Source organism: Myxine glutinosa, chromosome 1 (assembly GCF_964187855.1).
Source record: "Myxine glutinosa chromosome 1, kmMyxGlut1.1, whole genome shotgun sequence".
Lineage (NCBI taxonomy): Eukaryota > Metazoa > Chordata > Myxini > Myxiniformes > Myxinidae > Myxine > Myxine glutinosa.
This window is the reverse complement of record NC_136261.1, coordinates 405,652,273-405,673,700: the sequence shown is the minus strand read 5'-3', so window position 1 is coordinate 405,673,700 and position 21,428 is coordinate 405,652,273. Positions and strand designations below refer to the sequence as shown.

General features: G+C 42.5%; 1 protein-coding gene across 2 annotated transcripts in view; it reads right to left on the bottom strand.

Moving 5' to 3' along the window:
- The window catches only part of LOC137412928 (uncharacterized), a 40,508-nt gene extending 19,629 nt beyond the window's left edge, over nt 1-20,879 (bottom strand). Inside the window, exons 1-6 of one of the 2 annotated variants that reach the window (XM_068098270.2) lie at nt 20,567-20,837; nt 15,832-16,053; nt 15,576-15,726; nt 12,306-12,523; nt 9,170-9,554; nt 5,498-8,996 (exon numbers count right to left, since the gene is read on the bottom strand). In XM_068098270.2, coding sequence (XP_067954371.2) covers nt 8,215-8,996; nt 9,170-9,554; nt 12,306-12,523; nt 15,576-15,726; nt 15,832-16,014 — 1,719 coding nt within the window. In that variant the 5' untranslated portion in view covers nt 16,015-16,053; nt 20,567-20,837 and the 3' untranslated portion in view covers nt 5,498-8,214. Of the gene's footprint in view, nt 1-5,497; nt 8,997-9,169; nt 9,555-12,305; nt 12,524-15,575; nt 15,727-15,831; nt 16,054-20,566 lie in introns of those variants that run through there. The other variant, XM_078770445.1, reaches the window with a different exon arrangement.
- Nucleotides 20,880-21,428: the final 549 nt, after the last annotated feature.

Here is a 21,428-nt window from a genome sequence, read left to right as displayed (position 1 = left end):
CATCCTCTTCAGGATCAACTGAGTCCTCGTCCTCAACCTTCATACAAAGGCCAGCAGCAGGTCCTCCCTTCCCATGTCCAGGCACGACGGTCCGTCCCGATCTTCTCCCCGCACAGCAAGACTCCATGTACCGACAGAGCTCGACGTACATGGTAAAGGTGAACGCCCGTGCAGACAAAGCACAGAGTTGAACCCTCACCTGGGCGGGCTCGGCTCGGGCACAGAGACCCCCGAGGATCTCGACCCCCAGTCCCGTAATGGCGGCTCGGAGAGACCCCTCCGATAAACCCTGGATCTCCAGCCATGGGGGGACGAGACCGAGGTCGCCATGAGTTCTCGTCAAATCCATTTTCTATTACGATTCACGAAGCTCCAGAGTGAAGGCCACGAGAATTAAAAACCATGCGATTTGAATATTTTATGTTCTTCTCTCTTTTATGTTCTTATGTTCTTATGTAATGTCTTTTATGTAATATCTTATATGTAATATATTTTGTGTTCTTATGTTTCGGGAAAAATGTCGTTTCCACGTCTCGGAGGATCAATCGATCTCCACGAAAACGTCACATGAAAATAGATCGATTTATGACGTGGATTAATGGATATTTATAAAGAGCAACCAATGGCTACACAGTGGAACTACACCGTCATGGCTTCAAAAACAGCATATATAAATATACATTTCTATCTATATGTATATATACTCGTATGATGATATATGGTGTTATTCGCAGTTAGTGTAGTTCATTTATAGTCCATGTAGAAAAGGACACCGAGGCAACAGGAAGTCGTTTTACCCTTTACACCTGTGGTTGACAACTTCATTTAAATTTAATTACATATTTTGAATACTGTAGAGTGTAGAACACGAATCGAACCACGAAGCTGCAGTTTAGTTTTCGTAAGGTAATAGTTTTAAGTCTGTCTGGCAGTCAAACAAAATTCAAAATCAATTCCAAACAGGAAAGTTACTGCTTTTAGGGATGTCATAAAGGACACAAACAACAAGTACAGATACATTCAAAGTACACCACCCCAATGCCAAATAAATAAATAACATCCTCCAGCGTGCGGCAATGCCACTGTGTGGCACATAGAGACAGTATTGGGAGGAAGAGGTGCACAATAATTGATTAATTGTGAAATAAAAAAATATATTTAATAATCATAAAATAATTAATTTATTAATCAATTGTTTAATAGCATACCTAAACCACCAGTTTACGAATGTAAACTGTAACTGTAATGTAAACTGTAAAAGCTGTAACTTTTTGAAAATTAAGTAAATATGTAATTAATTGGGAAAATAATTAATTAATTGATTAATCAATAAATGATAAATCAACGAATTGATTAATCAATAAATCTAAAATACCTTTTACAGCCAAATCGCTTGGTCAATGTCATGTCCAAATATCAGCTTCCGGGTGCCTGAGATATTGCCCAGATGAGAAAGGAAATAAATAGGCGATTCATAACGAAAATAAATATATAATAATTCTAAAGTAATTAAATTATTAATCAATTGGCTAATAGCATACCCAAACCAAGTGTTTCACCTGAAGCTGTAACTTAAAAAAAATTAATTGAGTAAGTAATTAATCAGAAAAATGAATAATTAATTGATCAATAAATGATAAATCGATGAATTGATTAATCAATAAATCAAAAATATCCTTTATAGCCACATCACCTGGTCACTGTCGTGTCCGAATATCACCTTCCGAGCTCAAAAGGTGCCTGAAATATTGCCCAGATGAGAAAGAAAATAAATGTGATTAATAATGAAAATAAATAAATAATAATCGTAAAATAATTAATTTCTTAATAAATTGGCTAAAAGCATACCAAAACCACCAGTATTTCATCCGAAGCTATAGCTTTTTGAAAATTAATTAAATAAGTAATTAATCAGAAAAATAATTAATCAATTGATTAATCAATAAACAAGAAAACGTCATGCGTAGCACGATACTTGCAAAATCCACCCTCCCCCAAAAGTTTTCCAATGATACATGATGGCCTATGTTGACCTTTTGGCCTATGGTGACCTCAAAAATACTTGGTGGTTGAATTCAGTAACCACATATGCAAGTCCTCTTCAAATTACAAGTCAATTGGATGAAAATTGAGGATTTTAGAAATTTGGCCTATGTTGACCTTTTGGCCTATGTTCACCTAAAATATAATTTGTGGTTGAATTCAATGACGAGATATGCAAGTCCTCTTCAAATTACAAGTCAATTGGATGAAAATTGAGGATTTTAGAAATTTGGCCTATGTTGACCTTTTGGCCTATGTTCACCTAAAATATAATTTGTGGTTGAATTCAATGACGAGATATGCAAGTCCTTTTCAAATTTCAAGTCAATTGGATGAAATTTGAGGATTTTAGAAATTTGGCCTATGTTGACCATTTGGCCTATGTTGACCTCAAGAATACTTGTTGGTTGCATTCAGTGACCAGATGTGCAAGTCCTCTCCAAATTTCAAGTCAATTGGATGAAAATTGAGGATTTTAGAAATTTGGCCTATGTTGACCATTTGGCCTATGTTGACCTCAAAAATTATTGGTGGTTGAATTCAATGACCAGATATGCAAGTGGTCTTCAAATTTCAAGTCAATCGGATGAAAATTGAGGATTTTAGAAATTTAGCAAAGTTGCTGACCTTTGGCCTATGTTGACCTTTTGACCTATTGACCCCAAAAACAATAGGCTTCTGGCATTTGACCAACTCTACCACTTGGTGAAGTTTGGTGAAGATCGGTTGAAAATTGTGACCTGTAGGCCGGTGACAAACTAACAAACAGAGTCACAAACACAACCGACCAATATACTTGAAAAATCTTCGATTTTGCAAGTAATAATAAATCAATCAATTGATTAGTCAATAAAACAAAAATACCCTTTATAGCCATATCACTTGGTCACTGTCATGTCCAAATATCAGCTTCCCAGCTCAAATGGTGCCTGAAATATTGCCCAGATGGGAAAGGAAATAAATAAGTACTTAATAAATCGATAATAATTAAGTAATTAATTGATTAATCAAAAATAATAAATTCCGTTTTTGCCAAAGCACGTGCTCACTATTGTGCCGAAATTTCAGCTTCCTAGCTCAAAGGAGAGGAAATGTAAAGGAGAGTGAAAAGAGAGAATGTTGGAAAAGTGGGATAGCTCAAACAAAATAAAAAGGGAAAAAGACAGTGGGAAGAAGAACCACCTTTGGAGGCCATTTTTCCCCACAGAGCAGGGATTGGCCTTTTTCGGGCAACTTGGTCCCCTTTTTGAAGCAATGTTTTACGGCCAGATGCCCTTCCTGCCACAGAGTGGGAAAGGATTGAAAACTTGTAAGAGATGTGATGTCTTACTGGATGAAATGTGCTCAGTAATTCCATGAGGAGCCAAGGTGCCGAGCCTGTAAGCAAGGCTTTGGTCCTTGCCAGGAGAGCGATGAGATCGGCATTCGTGGTCAGTCAATTATCGGCAGCACCCTGAACAAATTCCAAATTTGTGTCATAAATCCAGTGGACACTGCATCAGTGACACCGCCACGTCCCTGGGAGAACGGATGCTAAGCAGCAGTCAAGTGCTGCGTACGAACGATGACCATGGAAGCACATGGCATAGCATTTGCTTGCGCGATGATGAGGAGCGAGACCAACGTTGGATGCAAAGCCTCTGCTGCAACGAAGGCAAAATAAGATGGTCCGTCTGTTATCGTTGCCGACATTGTGCCGCTGTAGATGATGGCGCTGGTATTCATCTTCCCCTTGCCGCTTGATCATCCTGGCGGAGTCATAGACAACAGTCTCTGGACAAGTCCTTACCAGTTCTTTCTTCAGGTGCCTTTTCACAACACCTTTGCCCTCCTTGAGCTCACCAAACAAATTTTAAGGAGCTAATGCTCTAACATAGGAATGACATGGCATGTCCGTCTAAGTTGAGCGAATGTGATAAACGCCTCAACACTGGACATCCAAAATCTCCTTCGGACTGTGGTGTTCGGGCAGCTCGGTCTTGCCATGTTTATTCCCAGACTTTTCCACAGGTGTCTCAGTTGCAAGCTCCTGAGTTTACTAATGCGGCGACCGCAGAGAGCCGGAGCTTCTACTCAGTACAAGTGTGCAGTCGGTGCCGCAGCATGATATACCTTGATCATTGTTGTAGTTCTGATGCCATGCTGGGACCAGAGACGTTTGGACAAGCTTCCAAACAACTCTTCATGCTGCTAGCAAGCGGTGTGCAACTTCTGCATCAGGTGAGTTGTCATGTGAGACTGTACTCCCAAGATATGTGGAGGTGTTAACACATCATAAACTAGAGCCCCGATCAAGGCCTTAATTATGGAGGATCGCCGTTACGCCAATCTTATAAATATGGGTCTCCTGAAACCTCAGGGCTCACGATTGGCAGTAACGGCTGGCAACACGTTGTGAGCTTCTTCAACCATTCAATGCAGATCCAGTCAAACTTGCCACTCGTCGTGTAACAGGTGACAAAACGTGGCTTTCATCACCAGGACCCTTAAACCAATAAGGAATCCAAACAATGGAACCATCAAGCAAATTTTGAACCAAACCCTCAGCTGGAAAGATCATGGTCTTTTTTCTGGGATGCTGCCTCATGATACTGAAATCACAGGAGAATGTTACACCGGCTTCATACGAAAACCATAGCACACCATCAAGGACCGTCGCTCATGACTGTGGTTTCCTGCACAATCCAGAACTCGTCACTTCCAACTCGTCTGCCCAGTTTGCGTAGCCATCTTGAGGAAAGGATCGCAGGAATGTTGAGAAGGTTGAATGAAGAATAAGAAAACTCTTATGAGGCCACAGAACCCCAGCCACCTATGTATCCAGAAGATTCAGCCCACCAATCGCCAACTGCAACGCTGAGCCAAAGACGTTATTCAAAATGAAAAGGCCTCCAAGAAGTTATTTTCCAAATATCTTAGATCTGGAGCAGCAGTTCTTGTGTAAAATCAATAACACGACACCAGTAGCACTTGTAACCGATATTATAATCACTTTATTGGCATTATAATCATTCAACCAATTTTAACCGTTTCAGAACGCATTCAAACAATTTAAATATTTCAAAATAAAAATAATAACCCACAAGGTTTTGGTACCCCAGCATACCGTGTCATATCTGATATGTAGGTATATTGAGCTATGCTACCCTAACACTACTTGCAAATGTTCTAGAAACCTCTTGCGGAAGATCGGAATCTATTGTGGATGAGTGCAAAGGCAACTGAAGTAGAAAAAAATGGCATCCGCCAGTTAAGCAAAGTTACCGAACTGAGGTTACTTCACAAAGCTAATCTCAACATTCGCAGATGGAGAAGGTGCAGCCACGAAATGAAATCTCTCTCATACAGGTAAAAGTCCAAAACATCACCAAATTGAATGTCTGCCGACATTGAACGCCTTTTGCAATTCGTCCCTGCTCTGCCCCCCCCCCCACCCCCACCCCCCAGGCTGGAAAGTCCCCCATTACTAGGTGAAAGGTCGATAGGAAGTCACAAGCATTCAGAATTCCCCCACAACTATCCATCTACAAAACAGGATGAAAGTTACTAATGCGTGTCAATATGTTAAGAGGTCACAGCTATGTGGACACAACATTATATATATAATGTTATATATTATACAACATTATATATATATATATATATATATATATATATATATATACATACATAGTCTCAGTGACCCCTTCCATCAAGACAATACACCCCACTCAAGATCATCCAACTTCAACCGTCACAATAATGTCAATTGCTCAGATATCAGGGTTGAGATCTAACCTTATTTGTAGATGGGGGGAAAAATCCCAAATAAGGAAAACTCTAACACTTGAGGTCGCCAGCAAAAGTTTTCAAGAATCAAGATGAAGCAACTTCAATCGTGACTACCGGTAAGTGGAGATCGTTGACTATTTCAGACTGCCCATAAAGTTCAATAACAATTCGAACCCTCATATAATAATAATAATAATAATATAATGGCACTGGGTAGAGAGCATACCCTCGCCACCTGAACAGTTTATGTTTTGTATCCCACTGATAGACCGGATCTAGATTCGGACCTGAACCAAAATTTAATTGGCTTGTTGTCGCCGCCTAACAAACTCATCCACCAAGTTTTGGCATAACTAGTCCATAACTTTTTAAATATCATGTTATAATATATTGGTTTTGGTCCTATCTCTCAATGGTGAAGAATCACTTAAAAATTAAATAATTCTCGTATCCAAATCCATATTCAGATCTTCACCAAAATCGAATCAATTAGTTCTTGTCACAAACACAACCTCTCCACCAAATTTCATCCCAATCTGTCCATAATTTTTTGAGATATTCTGTTCACAAACAAACACACAATCAGGGGTGAAAACATAACCTCCATCCACCTTTGGTGGCGGAGGTAACAAGAACCACTAACTCCCGAAAAGCAAAAAAATGAGCAATGGAAAATGCTAAAGAAAATTGGGAACGTATCAGTGTTTGAAATAACAAACGTCTCAAAGTTCCTATAAAACTGATCATATTACCATTCCTGTTCATTGTAATGTTTACCAGATAGTTTTGGCTCAAAAGATTAGGCAACTACAATCTCCGCCATAAAAAACTGAACACCTGACTGTTGTTGATGTGATGTATTTAAGTGGCGAATGTTTTCACATCGGGATCCATTGTGGAAGTAATCTCAATACCAGGTATGCCCACATCCGGCAGCAATCAGTGCATTGCACCGCCGCCACATTGTCAGTATGAGCCCCCGAATCTGAGCCCAGGGAATGGCAGTCAATGCCCGAATCAAACCTGGCGAGATGGCAGGTCAGGGTGTCACATGGCAGGCTAACACATGTTGCTGCATGATCTCATTAATGTATCGATCTGCTGTCAGGTTGCCCTGGTTACAGATCAAGTTTGTGTGAAAGGTTTCAGCAATGCCATCCTAAATCATGACTCTTCCTCGTCAAAAACTTGCGGCTTCGTGGATGCAGACTGGGCATAAACGCTCGTTGCTTCTTCTTGAAACCTTCTTGAGGACATCATGTCTTCCAAGGAGAAACATGCATTCCCCATGAAACATAACAATTGCCCGTTGCCTCCGTGCTCATTGGACCTGCTGATTTTACCACTGCCAGCATACTCCGATGTGTCGCCGCACAAGTCTTGAACCCTGAACAGGATGACGAGCATGGATCCCTGGATCACAGAGATGAATAAAGACAGTGCTGCCACTAGTCCAGGTCCAAGGAGGTCCAGGATGTCCAGCGGGGACTCCCTGGACCTCCTGCAAAGAGGTCTATCCTGCGAGGCCCAGGGAGTGCGATTGCATTACTCTGGGCAGTTTAACACAGATTGCATCGATGGGTCATGTAAGTGTGTCGGCCCTGAGCAGTATTCGTTACCCTGGGACGTCCACTTCTTGGCAAATCTCTTTTATATGCAGTGGCTCGAAAATGTTTTCTGAAGTAATAAACAGTTTCTCTCCTCAAATTAAAGAGCTTTGCAACATGTCGGATGGCAGACCATGCTCGGCGGTGTCTAATGATTTGATTTCTCCAATTTTTCTGACAGACATGGCATTGTAATTGATTATTAAATAATGTTATCAGTTTGTTATTTGGATTATCCACAGGCCGGTGTCTCGGAAAGACTCAAGTTTGCTCAGAATGTCTCACCACCTCTGAAAACCTAAGGGTGCACGAGTTGCACGTGCTGAACAATTATTGCACGAGCCAATTACGCGAGGCTAGAAACTTGCAAGCAAGTGTTCCGCACATCCCTCGTGCCACAAAAGGCACTTGGGACGAACGAAGGAACAATCAACAATTGCATTATCAATTCTACATGTTTGGTTTGTTTTTTAATGGCGGAGAGCATATTTCTTTGCCAATCACCTTCGTTGGTTAGCTCGAGACCTAACTCAACGACCGACTTTCACATCGATCGAAACGTCAGTTTCACAAACGGAAGGCTTCGACCACAACCAAAAAAACATTCACCCGCAGAGTTGAAGGAAGAAGGCACAGAATTAAAAGTTAAAATAAAAACGATAAAGCAAACTACAAATGGTCCTATTTCAACAAACAGGAAAAGTGCATCGAATAGCGAAATTAAAGTCAAGTTCTTGTTCGGAGAAGATGTGGGTTGGTAACGGAACGGGATAAACGCGTCGCTTAATCCAGGTCACAGATGGATATTCATGTGCCTCTTACAGTTCGAATGCGAAATGAATCCTTTCCCGCACACAGTGCACATGTACGGAGACATCATGCCGTGGACTTGCGAGTGGTCCTGAAGAAGGGAAGAATCGGAGAACTTCTTCGCGCAGACCGTGCACGCACAGGGACGCTCCTTCATGTGTATGCGCGCATGCTGACGGAGAGTCGAAGAGTCGGAAAACGTCTTCGCGCACACCTTGCACATGTAGGGCCGCTCTCCCGTGTGTATCCGCGCGTGCTGCCGGAGGGCCGATGAATCCGAGAAAGCCTTTGAGCACACCGTGCACGTGTACGGACGCTCGCCCGTGTGAACGCGCATGTGTATCTGACAGTGGGATTTTTGACGGAACCCCTTCCCACAAACGCTGCAAATGTACGGCTTCTCTCCCGTGTGTATCCGCGTGTGCTTTTGCAGCGTGGACGAATTGGAGAAGGTCTTGGTGCAAACCTTGCAGGTGTACGGACGCTCGCCCGTGTGGATTCGCATGTGGATCTGACAGTACGACGATGTACTAAATTTCTTACCACATACGTTGCAGGTAAATGGCTTCTCCCCAGTGTGGACCCGAGTGTGCGCTGTGTAGGTTCTTTTATTGCACGTACTGTAGGGGCAAACGTTGCATTTGTACTTTTTATCACAGGAATGCATGCACTGCGCCTCCATGTGCATGCGCAGCGCTCCCTTCGTGGTGAAATTCTGAGAGCACCAGCTGCAGGTGAACGTCTTCGTCGGCTTCACTTCCTCCCCTGTGAAGTTCATTCAAGCAAAGCAAGAGATGAATTTGCCCTGTTGAGGTTAACGTTCATCAATATTGAGATCTGAACGTGACTCTACTTCACGATGTGTGACAAAACAAGCAACATTCAGCAAACCCATCCTTAAATTTCATCACTTATTGGCTCCAATTCCAATGACTTACCATCCTCTGGATCTCTTTCTTCCTCCTCAGGAACAACAGAGTAGTCGTCTTCTTCCATATTCATCCAAATATCTCCAGCAGATCCTCCGCTTTCAGCATCCTTTCCGGATTCAGGAACAACGAGCTGTTCCAAGCCGAGTTCCTCAAAGCACGAGTCCATAAAGTGACAGAGCGCAGCGTACATGGTGGGGGTGAACTTTCGCAATGATAAAGAATCCAGTTTATTTCTCACTGGAGAGGATTCGGTGTAAACGCAGAGAGCCGTGAGGATCGCGTTCCCCAACCCGACAACCACGGCTCGGAGCGCCTCAGCCGTCAGGTCCTGACTCTCCAACCAGGCCGGAACAGGACCAAAAATACCCCGCGCCCTTGTCGGGCACATGACCTGTCGCACACAAATTAAATTTGTAATTTTACCGCACACAAATTTCCCAAAACAAATTTACCAAATTTAACAAAATTGCCCGCACACAAATTAAATTTGTAATTTTACCATACACAAATTTACCAAATTTAACAAAATTACCTGCACACAAATTAAATTTTTACTTTTACCGCACACAAATTTACCAAAACAAATTTACCAAATTTAACAAAATTACCTGCACACAAATTAAATTTGTAATTTTACCGCACAAAAATTTACCAAAACAAATTTAACAAAATTACCTGCACACAAATTAAATTTGAAATTTTACTGCACACAAATTTACCAAAACAAATTTACCAACTTTTAACAGAATTACCCGCATACAAATTAAATTTGTAATTTTACCGCACACAAATTTACCAAATTTAACAAAATTACCCGCACACAAATTAAGTTTGTAATTTTACCGCACACAAATTTACCAAAACAAATTTACCAAATTTAACAAAATTACCCGCACACAAATTAAGTTTGTAATTTTACCGCACACAAATTTACCAAAACAAATTTACAAAATTTAACAAAATTACCAACACACAAATTAAATTTGTAATTTTACGCACACAATTTTACCAAAACAAATTTACGAAATTTAACAAAATTACCCGCACACAAATTAAATTTGTAATTTTTACCGCACACAAATTTACCAAATTCAACAAAATTACCCGCACACAAATTGAATTAGTAATTTAACGCACACAAATTTACCAAATTTTACAAAATTACCCACACACAAATTAAATTTGTAATTTTACCACACAAATTTACCAAAACAAATTTACAAAATTTAACAAAAGTACCCGCACACAAGTTCAATTTGAAATTTTACCGCACACAAATTTACCAAAACAAATTTAACAAATTTACTCGCACACAAATTAAATTTGTAATTTAACGCACACAAATTTACCAAAACAAATTTACCAAATTTAACAAAATTACCCGCACACAAATTAAATTTGTAATTTTACCGCACACAAATTTACCAAAACAAATTTACCAAATATAACAAAATTACCCACACACAAATTAAAAGTAAATAAATCATTTCTGTGCCGAGTCATACGAACCACCTGCAGACAGAAAAATAAAAACACGAGTTTCTAAAAAAAAACAAAAATAAAACGTTTTTATAAAATATTTATATTTATAAGTTTATAAAAAAAAAAAAAAAAAAACAACTTCCGCTTCTTTCATACGCAGCACTTGGATATGGATAGTATCATTTGCTGGAGGCACAGCTTTGCCGCTGATGCAGTACCCCCTGTCGGTTAGAACGGGAATTTGGCCTGGGTGCCGATGATAGCTCACCGACTCTTCATGAAAGACGCTGCAGGATGGTTAATGTCCACCAACTAATGTTAGCAGACGGGATGCCCAGGATGTTAAAGTACCTCCGATGGACGATTGACGGCACACAAACAAAAAATACCAGAGTGAATGTTTATAACTGGGTCGGGATTCAAACAAATTGCTCCATGCTGAACCTTCTTCAAATAAAGTGGAAAGTTGCAAGAAAAAGGGATCCAAAACTTCATTTTTACCTCCGCCACCAAAGGTGGGTGGAGGTTATGTTTCCACCCCTGTCTGTCTGTCTGTCTGTCTGTTTGTTTGCTTGTGAAATAGAACTATCTCAAAAAGTTGTGGACGGATTCAGACGAAATTTGGTGGAGAGGTTGGGTATCCTGCTATGTATCATTTTTGGCCATATCTCCCAATGGGGAAGAATCACTTAAAAATTAAATAATTCTCATATCCGAATCCATATTCAGATATTCACCGAAATCGAATCGATTCGTCCTTGTTAAACACACAACCAGTCCACAAAGTTTCGTCCAAATCCATCAACAACGTTTTTAAATATGTTATTTATATAATCGCTTTTGGCCCGATCTCTGAATGGTGAAGAATCTGAAGAGATGTAGTATATGTGACAAAGACGAAATGATTACATTTTAGTGAAGATCCGGTTTCGGATCCGCCTCGTATAATTTTAAGTGATTCTTTGTCATTGGGAGATCGGGCCAAAAACGATACATAGCAGGATATCTCAAAAAATTATGAATGGATTTGGACAAAACTTGGTGGAGAGGTTGGGTGTCTGACAAGGACGATTCGATTCGATTTTGGTGAAGATCTGAATATGGATTCGGATATGAGAATTATTTAATTTTTAGGTGATTCGTCACCAATGAGTGATGGGGCCAAAACAAACATATAGCAGGATATCTCAAAAAGTTGTGGACGGATTTGGACGAAACATGGTGGAGAGGTTGTGTGTCTGATAAGGACGATTCGATTCGATTTTGGTGAAGATCCGGTTCTGGATAGTAGAATTTTAAAAGTGATTCTTCACCATTGGGAGATAGGGCCAAAAACAATATACAGCACGATATCTCAAAAGGTTGTGGACGGATGATTTTGATTAAATGTGATTCTGCATTGTGATTTTTTGGTCTACTCTGGGAAACAAAACGTAAACTGTTCACCTGGCGGAGGTATGCTCGCTACCGAGTGCCGTTCTAGTTTGATACTAATTCTACTTATCAAGGGAATAACCCGAAGGGGAAAAACCTTATGATAAGCAGACAACCTCGGTAAGCCTGTTGGTTGAAATGCACATGTGCATTCCGATGGGTCAAGACCATCAAATTTTTCACCAGCCGAACAATTGGCAGCCTGATGAGGAAAAACACAACTCACCCGAATGTCGTCGCAGTAAATCGAATTGTCCACTCCGTTTTTCTCGAGAAAACAGCATTCCTCGTGTTGAAACTCTTCAGGTGAGAACTTCTGGATGAAGAGCTCGGCTCCCTGCTGCAGTTCAAGGCAATTGTGAGCCTCGGCGACATCCCTCATGGCCAGACAGTTTGAGGGATCAATCTGGCTCTCGAGGAACTCGCAGCAAGTCTGCTTCATACCTGCTCCAATAAATGGGCGAGGGAAGGACATAATGAGGTAGAGCGTTGCGCCAGGCAAGTTATGCAGTAATAAAAACTACAACTACTCTCTACGATGTCGCAACGTCGACCAATATGCCTCCGCTCACATTATTACATCATTAAACATACTTGTACCAAGTTTGATTCAAATCCATTCAGCTGTTCTCCAGTATCACATTTTTACCTAAATGGACCTCTGACCTTTGACCCCTTGACTGCATAATGTAGTCAGTTCATCTTTGCATCATTATACATACTTGTACCAAGTTTGACTTTGTTCCCTTCAGCTGTTCTTAAGTTATCGTGGTAACAAAAACCTATTACAGACTCTGACCTTTAACCTCTTGACCCCAAAATTAAATCAGTCCATCTTTGTTTGCATCATAACACATACTTGTACCAACTTTGGTCAGAATCCCATCACTGGTTCACAAGTTATCGCGGCAACAGGATTTTCACCGAACATGACCTCTGACCTTTGACCTCGTGGCCCCAAAATCTAGTCAGTTCATATTTACCTCATTATACATACCTGCACCAAGTTTTACTTGTATCCCGTCAGCTATTCTTAAGTTATCGCAGCAACGAAAACCTATAACGCCCAGAAGGACGGACAGCCAGACGGACAACCCAAAAACATAATGCCTCCAGTGACTTTGTGGGTTTTTTTTGCTGATGTTTTTCCGGCAAAAAATTGTGTTTTTGGGTTGTCCGTCCGGCTTATGTTTTTGGGTTGTCCGTTTGGCTGTCCGTCTGTCCGTCTGTCCGTCCTTGATAGGTTTTTGTTGCCACGACAACTTAAGAACGGCTGAAGGGTTCCAATTCAAACTTGCTACAGGCATTTATAAAGACGTAAAGATTAACTGATTCGATTTTGGGGTCCTCAGGTCAAAGGCCAAAGGTCATGTCAGATAAAAATGCGATAACTTGTGAACAGCTGAAGGGATTTAAATTAAAACTTGGTACAGGTATGTATAATGATGTAAACATGAACTGATTAGATTTTGGGGTCAAGAGGTCAAATGTCAGAGGTCATGTCAGGTAAAAATGTGATAACTTGAGAACAGCTTACTGGATTTAAATCGAACTTGGTACAAGTATTATAATGATGTAATAATGTGGGTGGAGGCATATCGATCAATGTCGCGACGTCGAAGAGTGCCATTGTAGTTGTCCCCCAATATGCTGCCTTTACCTCTGTCATCCCACGTTTATTGTGGTTGTGCCCTTCATGATGTCGATCACCGTGTGCACGGGAGCAGCCAAGAAAGCCAAGTGCAAGTCGAATCCAAAGCCATCCATCCACTCTCTGCTAATCACCCCATACTCTCCAATACCTACCCCTCTTCAGAAATGCTGATGTCATCCTTCATAACATTCTCAATTTGTTTACGGTATTTATTAAATGTGGATGATGAATATGTAAATACGAGCAAAAAGTCATCATTTACCGAGACCCTTAACCGTACAGGTTTGTTTTGCCACTACCTCTTGGGAATAGCATCCGAAAAGCAATTTCAATGAAGAAGTATGACAATAAAACTTGCATAGACAGAGAGTGGGGGAGTTGAAGTATGGAAAAAACCACCTTTAGAGGCCATTTTTCCCCGCAGAGCAGGGGTTCGCCTTTTTTGGGCACCGTGGTCCCCTTATTGAAGCAATGTTTTATGGCCGGATGCCCTTCCTGCCACCAACCCTGTTAGTTGACTTGTGACACGCAGGGAATTACCAGTGAACTGGTACTCAATTTGCCGACCTCAGAAGGATGACAGGCTGAATCAACCACCCTGGTGTTAATTCAGCGATCACACCGGGATTCGAACCCAGGATCCTCGGATCCCAAGTCGGCACCCTAACCACTAAGCCAACACCAGGCTAGAGGAGTTGAAGTATACAAACCTAAAACCTCAAAATGGCCATTTCTCTGCTCACGACTACCATGATTCCCTCCGCCACCAAAGGTGGATGGAGGTCATGTTTTCTCCCCTGTCTGTCTGTCCGTTTGTGAACAAAACATCTCAAAAAGTTGTGGACGGATTTAGACGAAACTTGGTGGAGAGGTTGGGTGTGTGACAAGGACGATTCGATTCGACTTTGGTGAAGATCTGAATATCGATTGGGATATGAGAATTATTTTTTAAAATTTCAGTGACTTCACCAATGGGAGATAGGGCTAAAACCAACATATAGCAGGATATCTCAAAATGTTATGGGTGGATTTGGACGAAACTTGTTGGGCAGGTTGTGTTTGTGACAAGGAAGAATCGATTCAATTTTAGTGAAGATCTGGATCCAACTAGTAGAATTTTTTTCAGTGATTCTTCACCATTGAGTGACATGGCCATCCAGGCAGAAGAATGCTCTCGACTGAATGCCGTTCTAGTTGACAATAGTGAAAACTTGGCATGACCTCATACTCGTGACAGGTCACGCACACACACACACACACACACACACACACACACACACACACACACACACACACACACACACACACACACACACACACACACACACACACACACACACACACACACACACACACACACACACACACGTTTCTTGGCGGCCCCAATTATTTCCACCTTCTTGTAGGGTCCCAGGGTTGGCCGGTTAAGCTTTTGGCCCGGTATTTAGCAAACTCGGGGGAGGGTGTTTGAGGAGGAGTGAGGACAACCCAACATTGGAATGGAACCAATTTCGGTTGGACGTTGTAATTTGTTCAGGGTACCGGCGATAACTCGTCCACTCTTCATGAAAGACACCGTGGGGTATTTAACGTCCACCAACAACTGGCGCTGGCAGATGTGTCCTCCCGTTCAACATCCTTCCGACAAACGGGGTGCACTCAGACACAGATATGTTATCACCCACAAAATATTTCAAAGAAAATTAAGGCCATGAATATCTGACAATTTCAGAACTTCATCCTTACGTCTATTATTCCACGTCAACCTTCCATTCCCAGATCTTTATAAAATAATAAAACCAGCAGAAACAAATACAATAGATCGGTGTCAAAATAGGTGACCTTGAAGCTGGAGCAGACAAGCAGCAGACAGGAGCTCCTGAACGTTGTCCACCGACACGTAAACGGTCTCCGTGTACATGAAATCCAGCAAGATCTCCACGGTAGGAGCCGCGAGTCCTTCAAGGTCCACACGAGGCTGGTCCTTCTCCAGCTGTGGGACACAGGTGATCAGTTTTAAACGAACTTAGCGAGTGTCATGGAATTTGCTGAGAAGGAAAGGTTCCAATTATTAGGCAAAGCGACCATTGGCATTGACCTCGTTTGTAAACAGCGCGCAGAAGTAGTCGCTGCAGGCGGCCAGCACGATGCGATGCGCGGGGAAGTCCTCGTTGTCAATCCGCAGAGTCACGTCACACAGTACGTTGCTTTTCCGAAGGGAATTCATGGAATTCAGGATGGACTTGCCGTTGGAGGTTGTCATGATGTCTCTGGGAGCCATTGCTGCGAGACCACGCCCACACCAATGGCAAGCCACGCCCTGCCAATGGCAAGCCACGCCCCTACATATATACATATATATATACATATTGTTGCGGTTTTGAGAACCCACAATTGTTGTAAATAACTCTTGTAAATATCACATTAAAGGTTAAAGGTAGCACCCTTAGTTAGGCCACAGCAACACGTAGGTCACCATAGGAACTGAATTATTTCCTTATTATGTGTTTAGTTAAGGTTGTGTTTCCAATAGTTGAATCTGCGTTGCATCAATCAAATAAGGAGTAGGCCCTTTCGTCCATTTTGCCAATCTCTCTCTCTCCCAATTCTGTTACACGCCTTGGTTGGCGTTCGCACAGGCGCCGCCATTGACCATGCGGTTGGCTTGAGGAAGAAGGGGGCGAAACGCCAAGGACAAGGCATGGCCCTGTCAACCAGCCGTCAAAGGCGGAGCCGGTAAGCCCCTACCAGCCAACCAGGGCTGAGATGAGCTCGCTGGCGGGCGTGGTTTCAAAGCGCGCAGAGTGATCTGAAAGCGCGTTATATAAGCGCGAGCGCCAAGCCCTTTTACGGACTGTGCAGGGGACCGTCGTTATTGAAGAACTGGAGGATATACGCGTTTTGCAAACGGACTCCTTTCGAAAGAACTGCGCACAACGGACTCGTTGGGAGAGAGCGCTGATAACGGACTTGTGCGTATATGCGCTTATTGAAAGGACTGATCCAGGAGCGCACATTTGCGAAGGACTTCCCCCCCGCCATATGTAAGGTCCGGTCGCGTGCCAACGATACGCAGAGCTTCCTGCCGGGTTTCGCCTGCGGAACCGGAGCCTGGACGGGGGTCGACTGGAGCCTGGATCATCTACCTGGACCCTCCCCCCTACCCACTACAATCCCGTGTGAGTGTGTACGTTCGTCTGGGGTGTTAAGTTAAGACTGTATAGTTAAGCCTGCCCTGTGTCCTGCTTCTTCTTCTTGTACATTCCTTTCGTTTCCTCTTTCCTCCTGTATATTCTTAATAAATTCACCTGTTCTTTCTTGGTTTTTCCCTAATCTGATTGCCTCCGTCCTTTCTTTCAATTGAGTACCTGTGGCACGATTCGGAACCACTCAGAATCGGGTTAGTCATTGTTAACGGCCTGAGTCGCGGCTCGCTTCGCTCGGCGTGTCCACTAACGCCGCGGCTCGGGCGGGGCTCATTTCCTCACTTCCCGGAAAAAAAAGAAAAAAAAAACCACCTTTAGAGGCCATTTTTTCCCGCAAGCAGGGGTTGGCCTTTTTTGGGGACCGTGGTTGTTGTTGTTTTTTTGGTCCCCTTTTTGAAGCAATGTTTTACGGCCGGATGCCCTTCCTGCCGCCAACCCTTTTTGTCACCTTTTTACGACAAACAGGGAATTACCAGTGAACTGGTACTCAATTTGCCGACCTCGGAAGGATGACAGGCTGAGTCAACCCCCTTGGCGTTAATTCAGCGATCGACATCTAGCACTTCCGCTTCCCGGAAGGCGCTGGTAATTAGGTAATAGGAGCAATTCGGCCTACCACCCTATTCAGCTCTGACCGGAAGTGACGTCATAGCTCCAGGACTCGGGACGGCCAGCTTAAAGGACAAGGGGATTAACCCCCCCCCCCCCTTGATAAGGGGAGAGCCGACCCCCGAATCCGCAACAATATATATATACTAGCTTGGCTCGGCTCGTTGCGCTCGCCTCACCACGCGTCGTTACTGAGGAACGGGCTTATTTTAGCTGAGGATAATGACTGTACCTGAGTTGCTGTGTTGTCATGATTTACACCAATCATAATACAAACAATTATTTTGCACAAATGTATTTGTTGTGTTTGTGATATTACATTTTTATAAGCAATTTACGTTGAATGTTTTTTTTTTCAATAAAGAACCCCTCAGCACATCCCTAGGGGAGGGGTAGGTGCAGACTGGAAGTTTGGGACGATTACACCTCACCACCATGTGATTTAAAAACACCTCACCACCATGTGATTTAAAAACACCTCACCACCATGTGATTTAAAAACACCTCACCACCACGTCATTCAAAAACACCTCACCACCACATAATTAAAAATACCTCACCACCACGTAATCCAAAACACCTCACCACCAAGTAATTCAAAACACTTCACCACCAAGTAATTTAAAACACCTCACAGCCATAAAACACATGATAAAAACACCTCACCACCACAAAATTAAAAACACCTCAGCCATAAAACACGTAATAAAAATACCTCTCAGCCATAAAACACATAATAAAAACACCTCACAGCCACGAAATGAAAAACACCTCACCACCACGTCATTTAAAAACACCTCACCACCAAGTAATTCAAAACACCTCACCACCACTAAATTAAAGTCACCTCACCACCACTAAATTAAAAACACCTCAGCCATAAAACACGTAATAAAAATACCTCTCAGCCATAAAACACATAATAAAAACACCTCACAGCCACAAAATGAAAAACACCTCACCACCACGTCATTTAAAAACACCTCACCACCAAGTAATTCAAAACACCTCACCACCACGTAATTCAAAACACCTCATCACCAACTAATTAAAAACACCTCACCACCACGTAATTATAAATTCCTCACCACCACGTAATTCAAAACACCTCACCACCACGTAATTCAAAACACCTCACCACCACGTAATTCAAAACACCTCACCACCATGTGATTTCACAACCACAGAAACAAAAGTTTCAGGGAGTCATTAAGTGACAACACAGACACTGCCCAGATGTGCAGATATCTATCTATAATTCCAGTAATCTCTGTACGTTTGTACGTTTGTACGTCTGTTTGTCTGTGACCGCTGTTTCTCGACAACCACGGGTCCGATATACTTTTAACTTGCCAGGTATATTGCTGGGGACCCGAGGATGTGCCTTTTCAAGGTTTCATATTAATCGGACAATTACTTACCGAGCTATGTCCAAAAAACGATTCAACCAATCAGAGAGCAGCGAACGATCGCGTGTGCCGAACGTGGAGGACACACTCTGCCTCGGATGGCACATTTGAGAGCGTATTCATTTATTTCACGTTTGCAAACTATGTTGGCGTTAAACTATGTTTTAAAACTAATAAAACCGAATTTGCGATTCATTCGCTTTCCTGCGCGTTTGTGCACGCGATGGCGATTTCTTTACCAAACTCCGGAAGCCGTTCGCTTTGGACCAAACCATTGCATGTAAATAGAGGGGGGGGATTGTCACCGTACTCGCAAGCCGTTCGCTTTGGACCAAACCATTTCATGTAAATAGAGGGGGGGGATATAATTTTAGATATAGATATAGTACGGGCAATGCCCTAGTCTATCTATAATTCCACTAATCTCTGTGTGTGTGTGTGTGTGTATGTCTGTGTGTGTGTTTGTTTGTCTGTGACCGCTGTTTCTCGACAACCACGGGTCCGATATACTTGCAACTTGCCAGGTATATTGCTGGGGACCCGAGGATGTGCCTTTTCAAGGTTTGAAATTAATCGGACAAGTAGTTACCGAGCTATGTCCAAAAAACGATTCAACCAATCAGAGAGCAGCGAGCTATCACGTGTGCCGAACGTGGCGAACAGACTCTGCCTCGGACGGCACATTTGAGAGCGTATTCATTTATTTCACGTTGGCAAACTATGTTGGCGTTAAACTATGTTTTAAAACTAATAAAAACTAATTTGCGATTCTTTCGCTTTCCTGCGCGTTTGGGCACGCTATGGCGATTTCTTTACCAAACTCCGCAAGCCGTTCGCTTTGGACCAAACCATTTCATGTAAATAGAGGGGGGGGATTGTCACCGTACTCGCAAGCCGTTCGCTTTGGACCAAACCATTTCATGTAAATAGAGGGGGGGGATATAATTTTAGATATAGATATAGTACGGGCATGCCCTAGTATAGATAAATGACTGTACCCGAGTTGCCGTTTTGTCATGGTTTAAACCAATCATAATTCAAACAATTATTTTGCACAAATGTATTTGTAATATACGTGATATCACATTTTATAAACAATTGAAGTTGAAAAAAAAAAATTCCTGAAAAAATTCCCCAAAAAATAATAAATAAAATTGAAATTTTTTTTTTTTTAAATACCCTTAGGACATACCGACGGGAGAGATATGTGCATACCAGAGGTTTGGTACGATTTCACAAAAGTTTGAGAAAATAGTTCAGTGACAAGACAACACAACACAACACAGATATTATATATATACAGTATATCTATCTACACACACACACACACACACACACACACACACACACACACACACACACACACACACACACACACACACACACACACACACACACACACACACACACACACACACACACACACACACACACACACACACACACACACACACCCATTGAGACGTTCATTTAAATTCTGAGCAGGGAAAAAAAAATCAATTTAAAAGGAATAAATTATCAAAAGAGCTGAAATCGATCGGCGGTGTGGAGAAAGAGAAGGTTACATTAAATGTTAGTGAAGAAGATGTTAGAAACGCAAAAAAGATACCTTTCAGTCACAATAACGTTCAGCGATGGTGGAGCACCGGGGGGGTCTTCGAGGGTCCACCAAACCGAACGACTTGCCCGTCCACGTCCAGCCCGAGGATCCGCATCGGTTCAGGGTCGCGAGCCAAGGCGAGCAGCAACGCGCGCCCTTCCAGAGGATGAGGAAGAAGAAGAAGAAGCCGCGTCGTCAGCGGGAGCAGAAGCGTTTCCCTCCATGCAACGAGCGAAGACCCCAAGCTCTGAGGAGGATCGCCCGACGCCCGCAGTGCCGCACGGATTCGCTCACGGGTCGCAGCACCGCCCATAGGATGATCAGACGCGCATCACACACCGCTCAAGGACAGAAAGGTTTACGTCAAAGCTCTTCACAAAATGTAATTAATCGACATTATTTATTATGACCTTCGTTTTCTTTCAAGACATTTTCGTTGTTCTGATCTTTCGTTCATTGTTTATAATGTTGCTGAGCAAGTAAAGGAATTGAAGCGGTGTATCGCTTTTCAGATGGAGCAGCGGTTTTGCTTGTGCAGGTTGCAGATTGATTCGTGAATTTCCGGGGTTATTAAACCTTCTTGTTAATACTAAAAATGATGTTCGATATTGATAATGAAATGTTTGCTTTAGTTGCATAGACTACAGATGATAGTTTAATACAGATAGATGAAAGGTCATGAGACCGAGAGCGTCTCCGAATTGTAGGTTTCGGTGACGATTGTCCATGTCGAATGGAATCAATGGGACAAATAATGAAGCTCCCCTCCTCCTGTACACCCCCACCTCCAACCTAGCGTCTACCCCACCTGGCATTTCTATGGCTTCCCCACTTCCCCTACCCTTATTCACCCCTCCCCCCATCCCTTCTA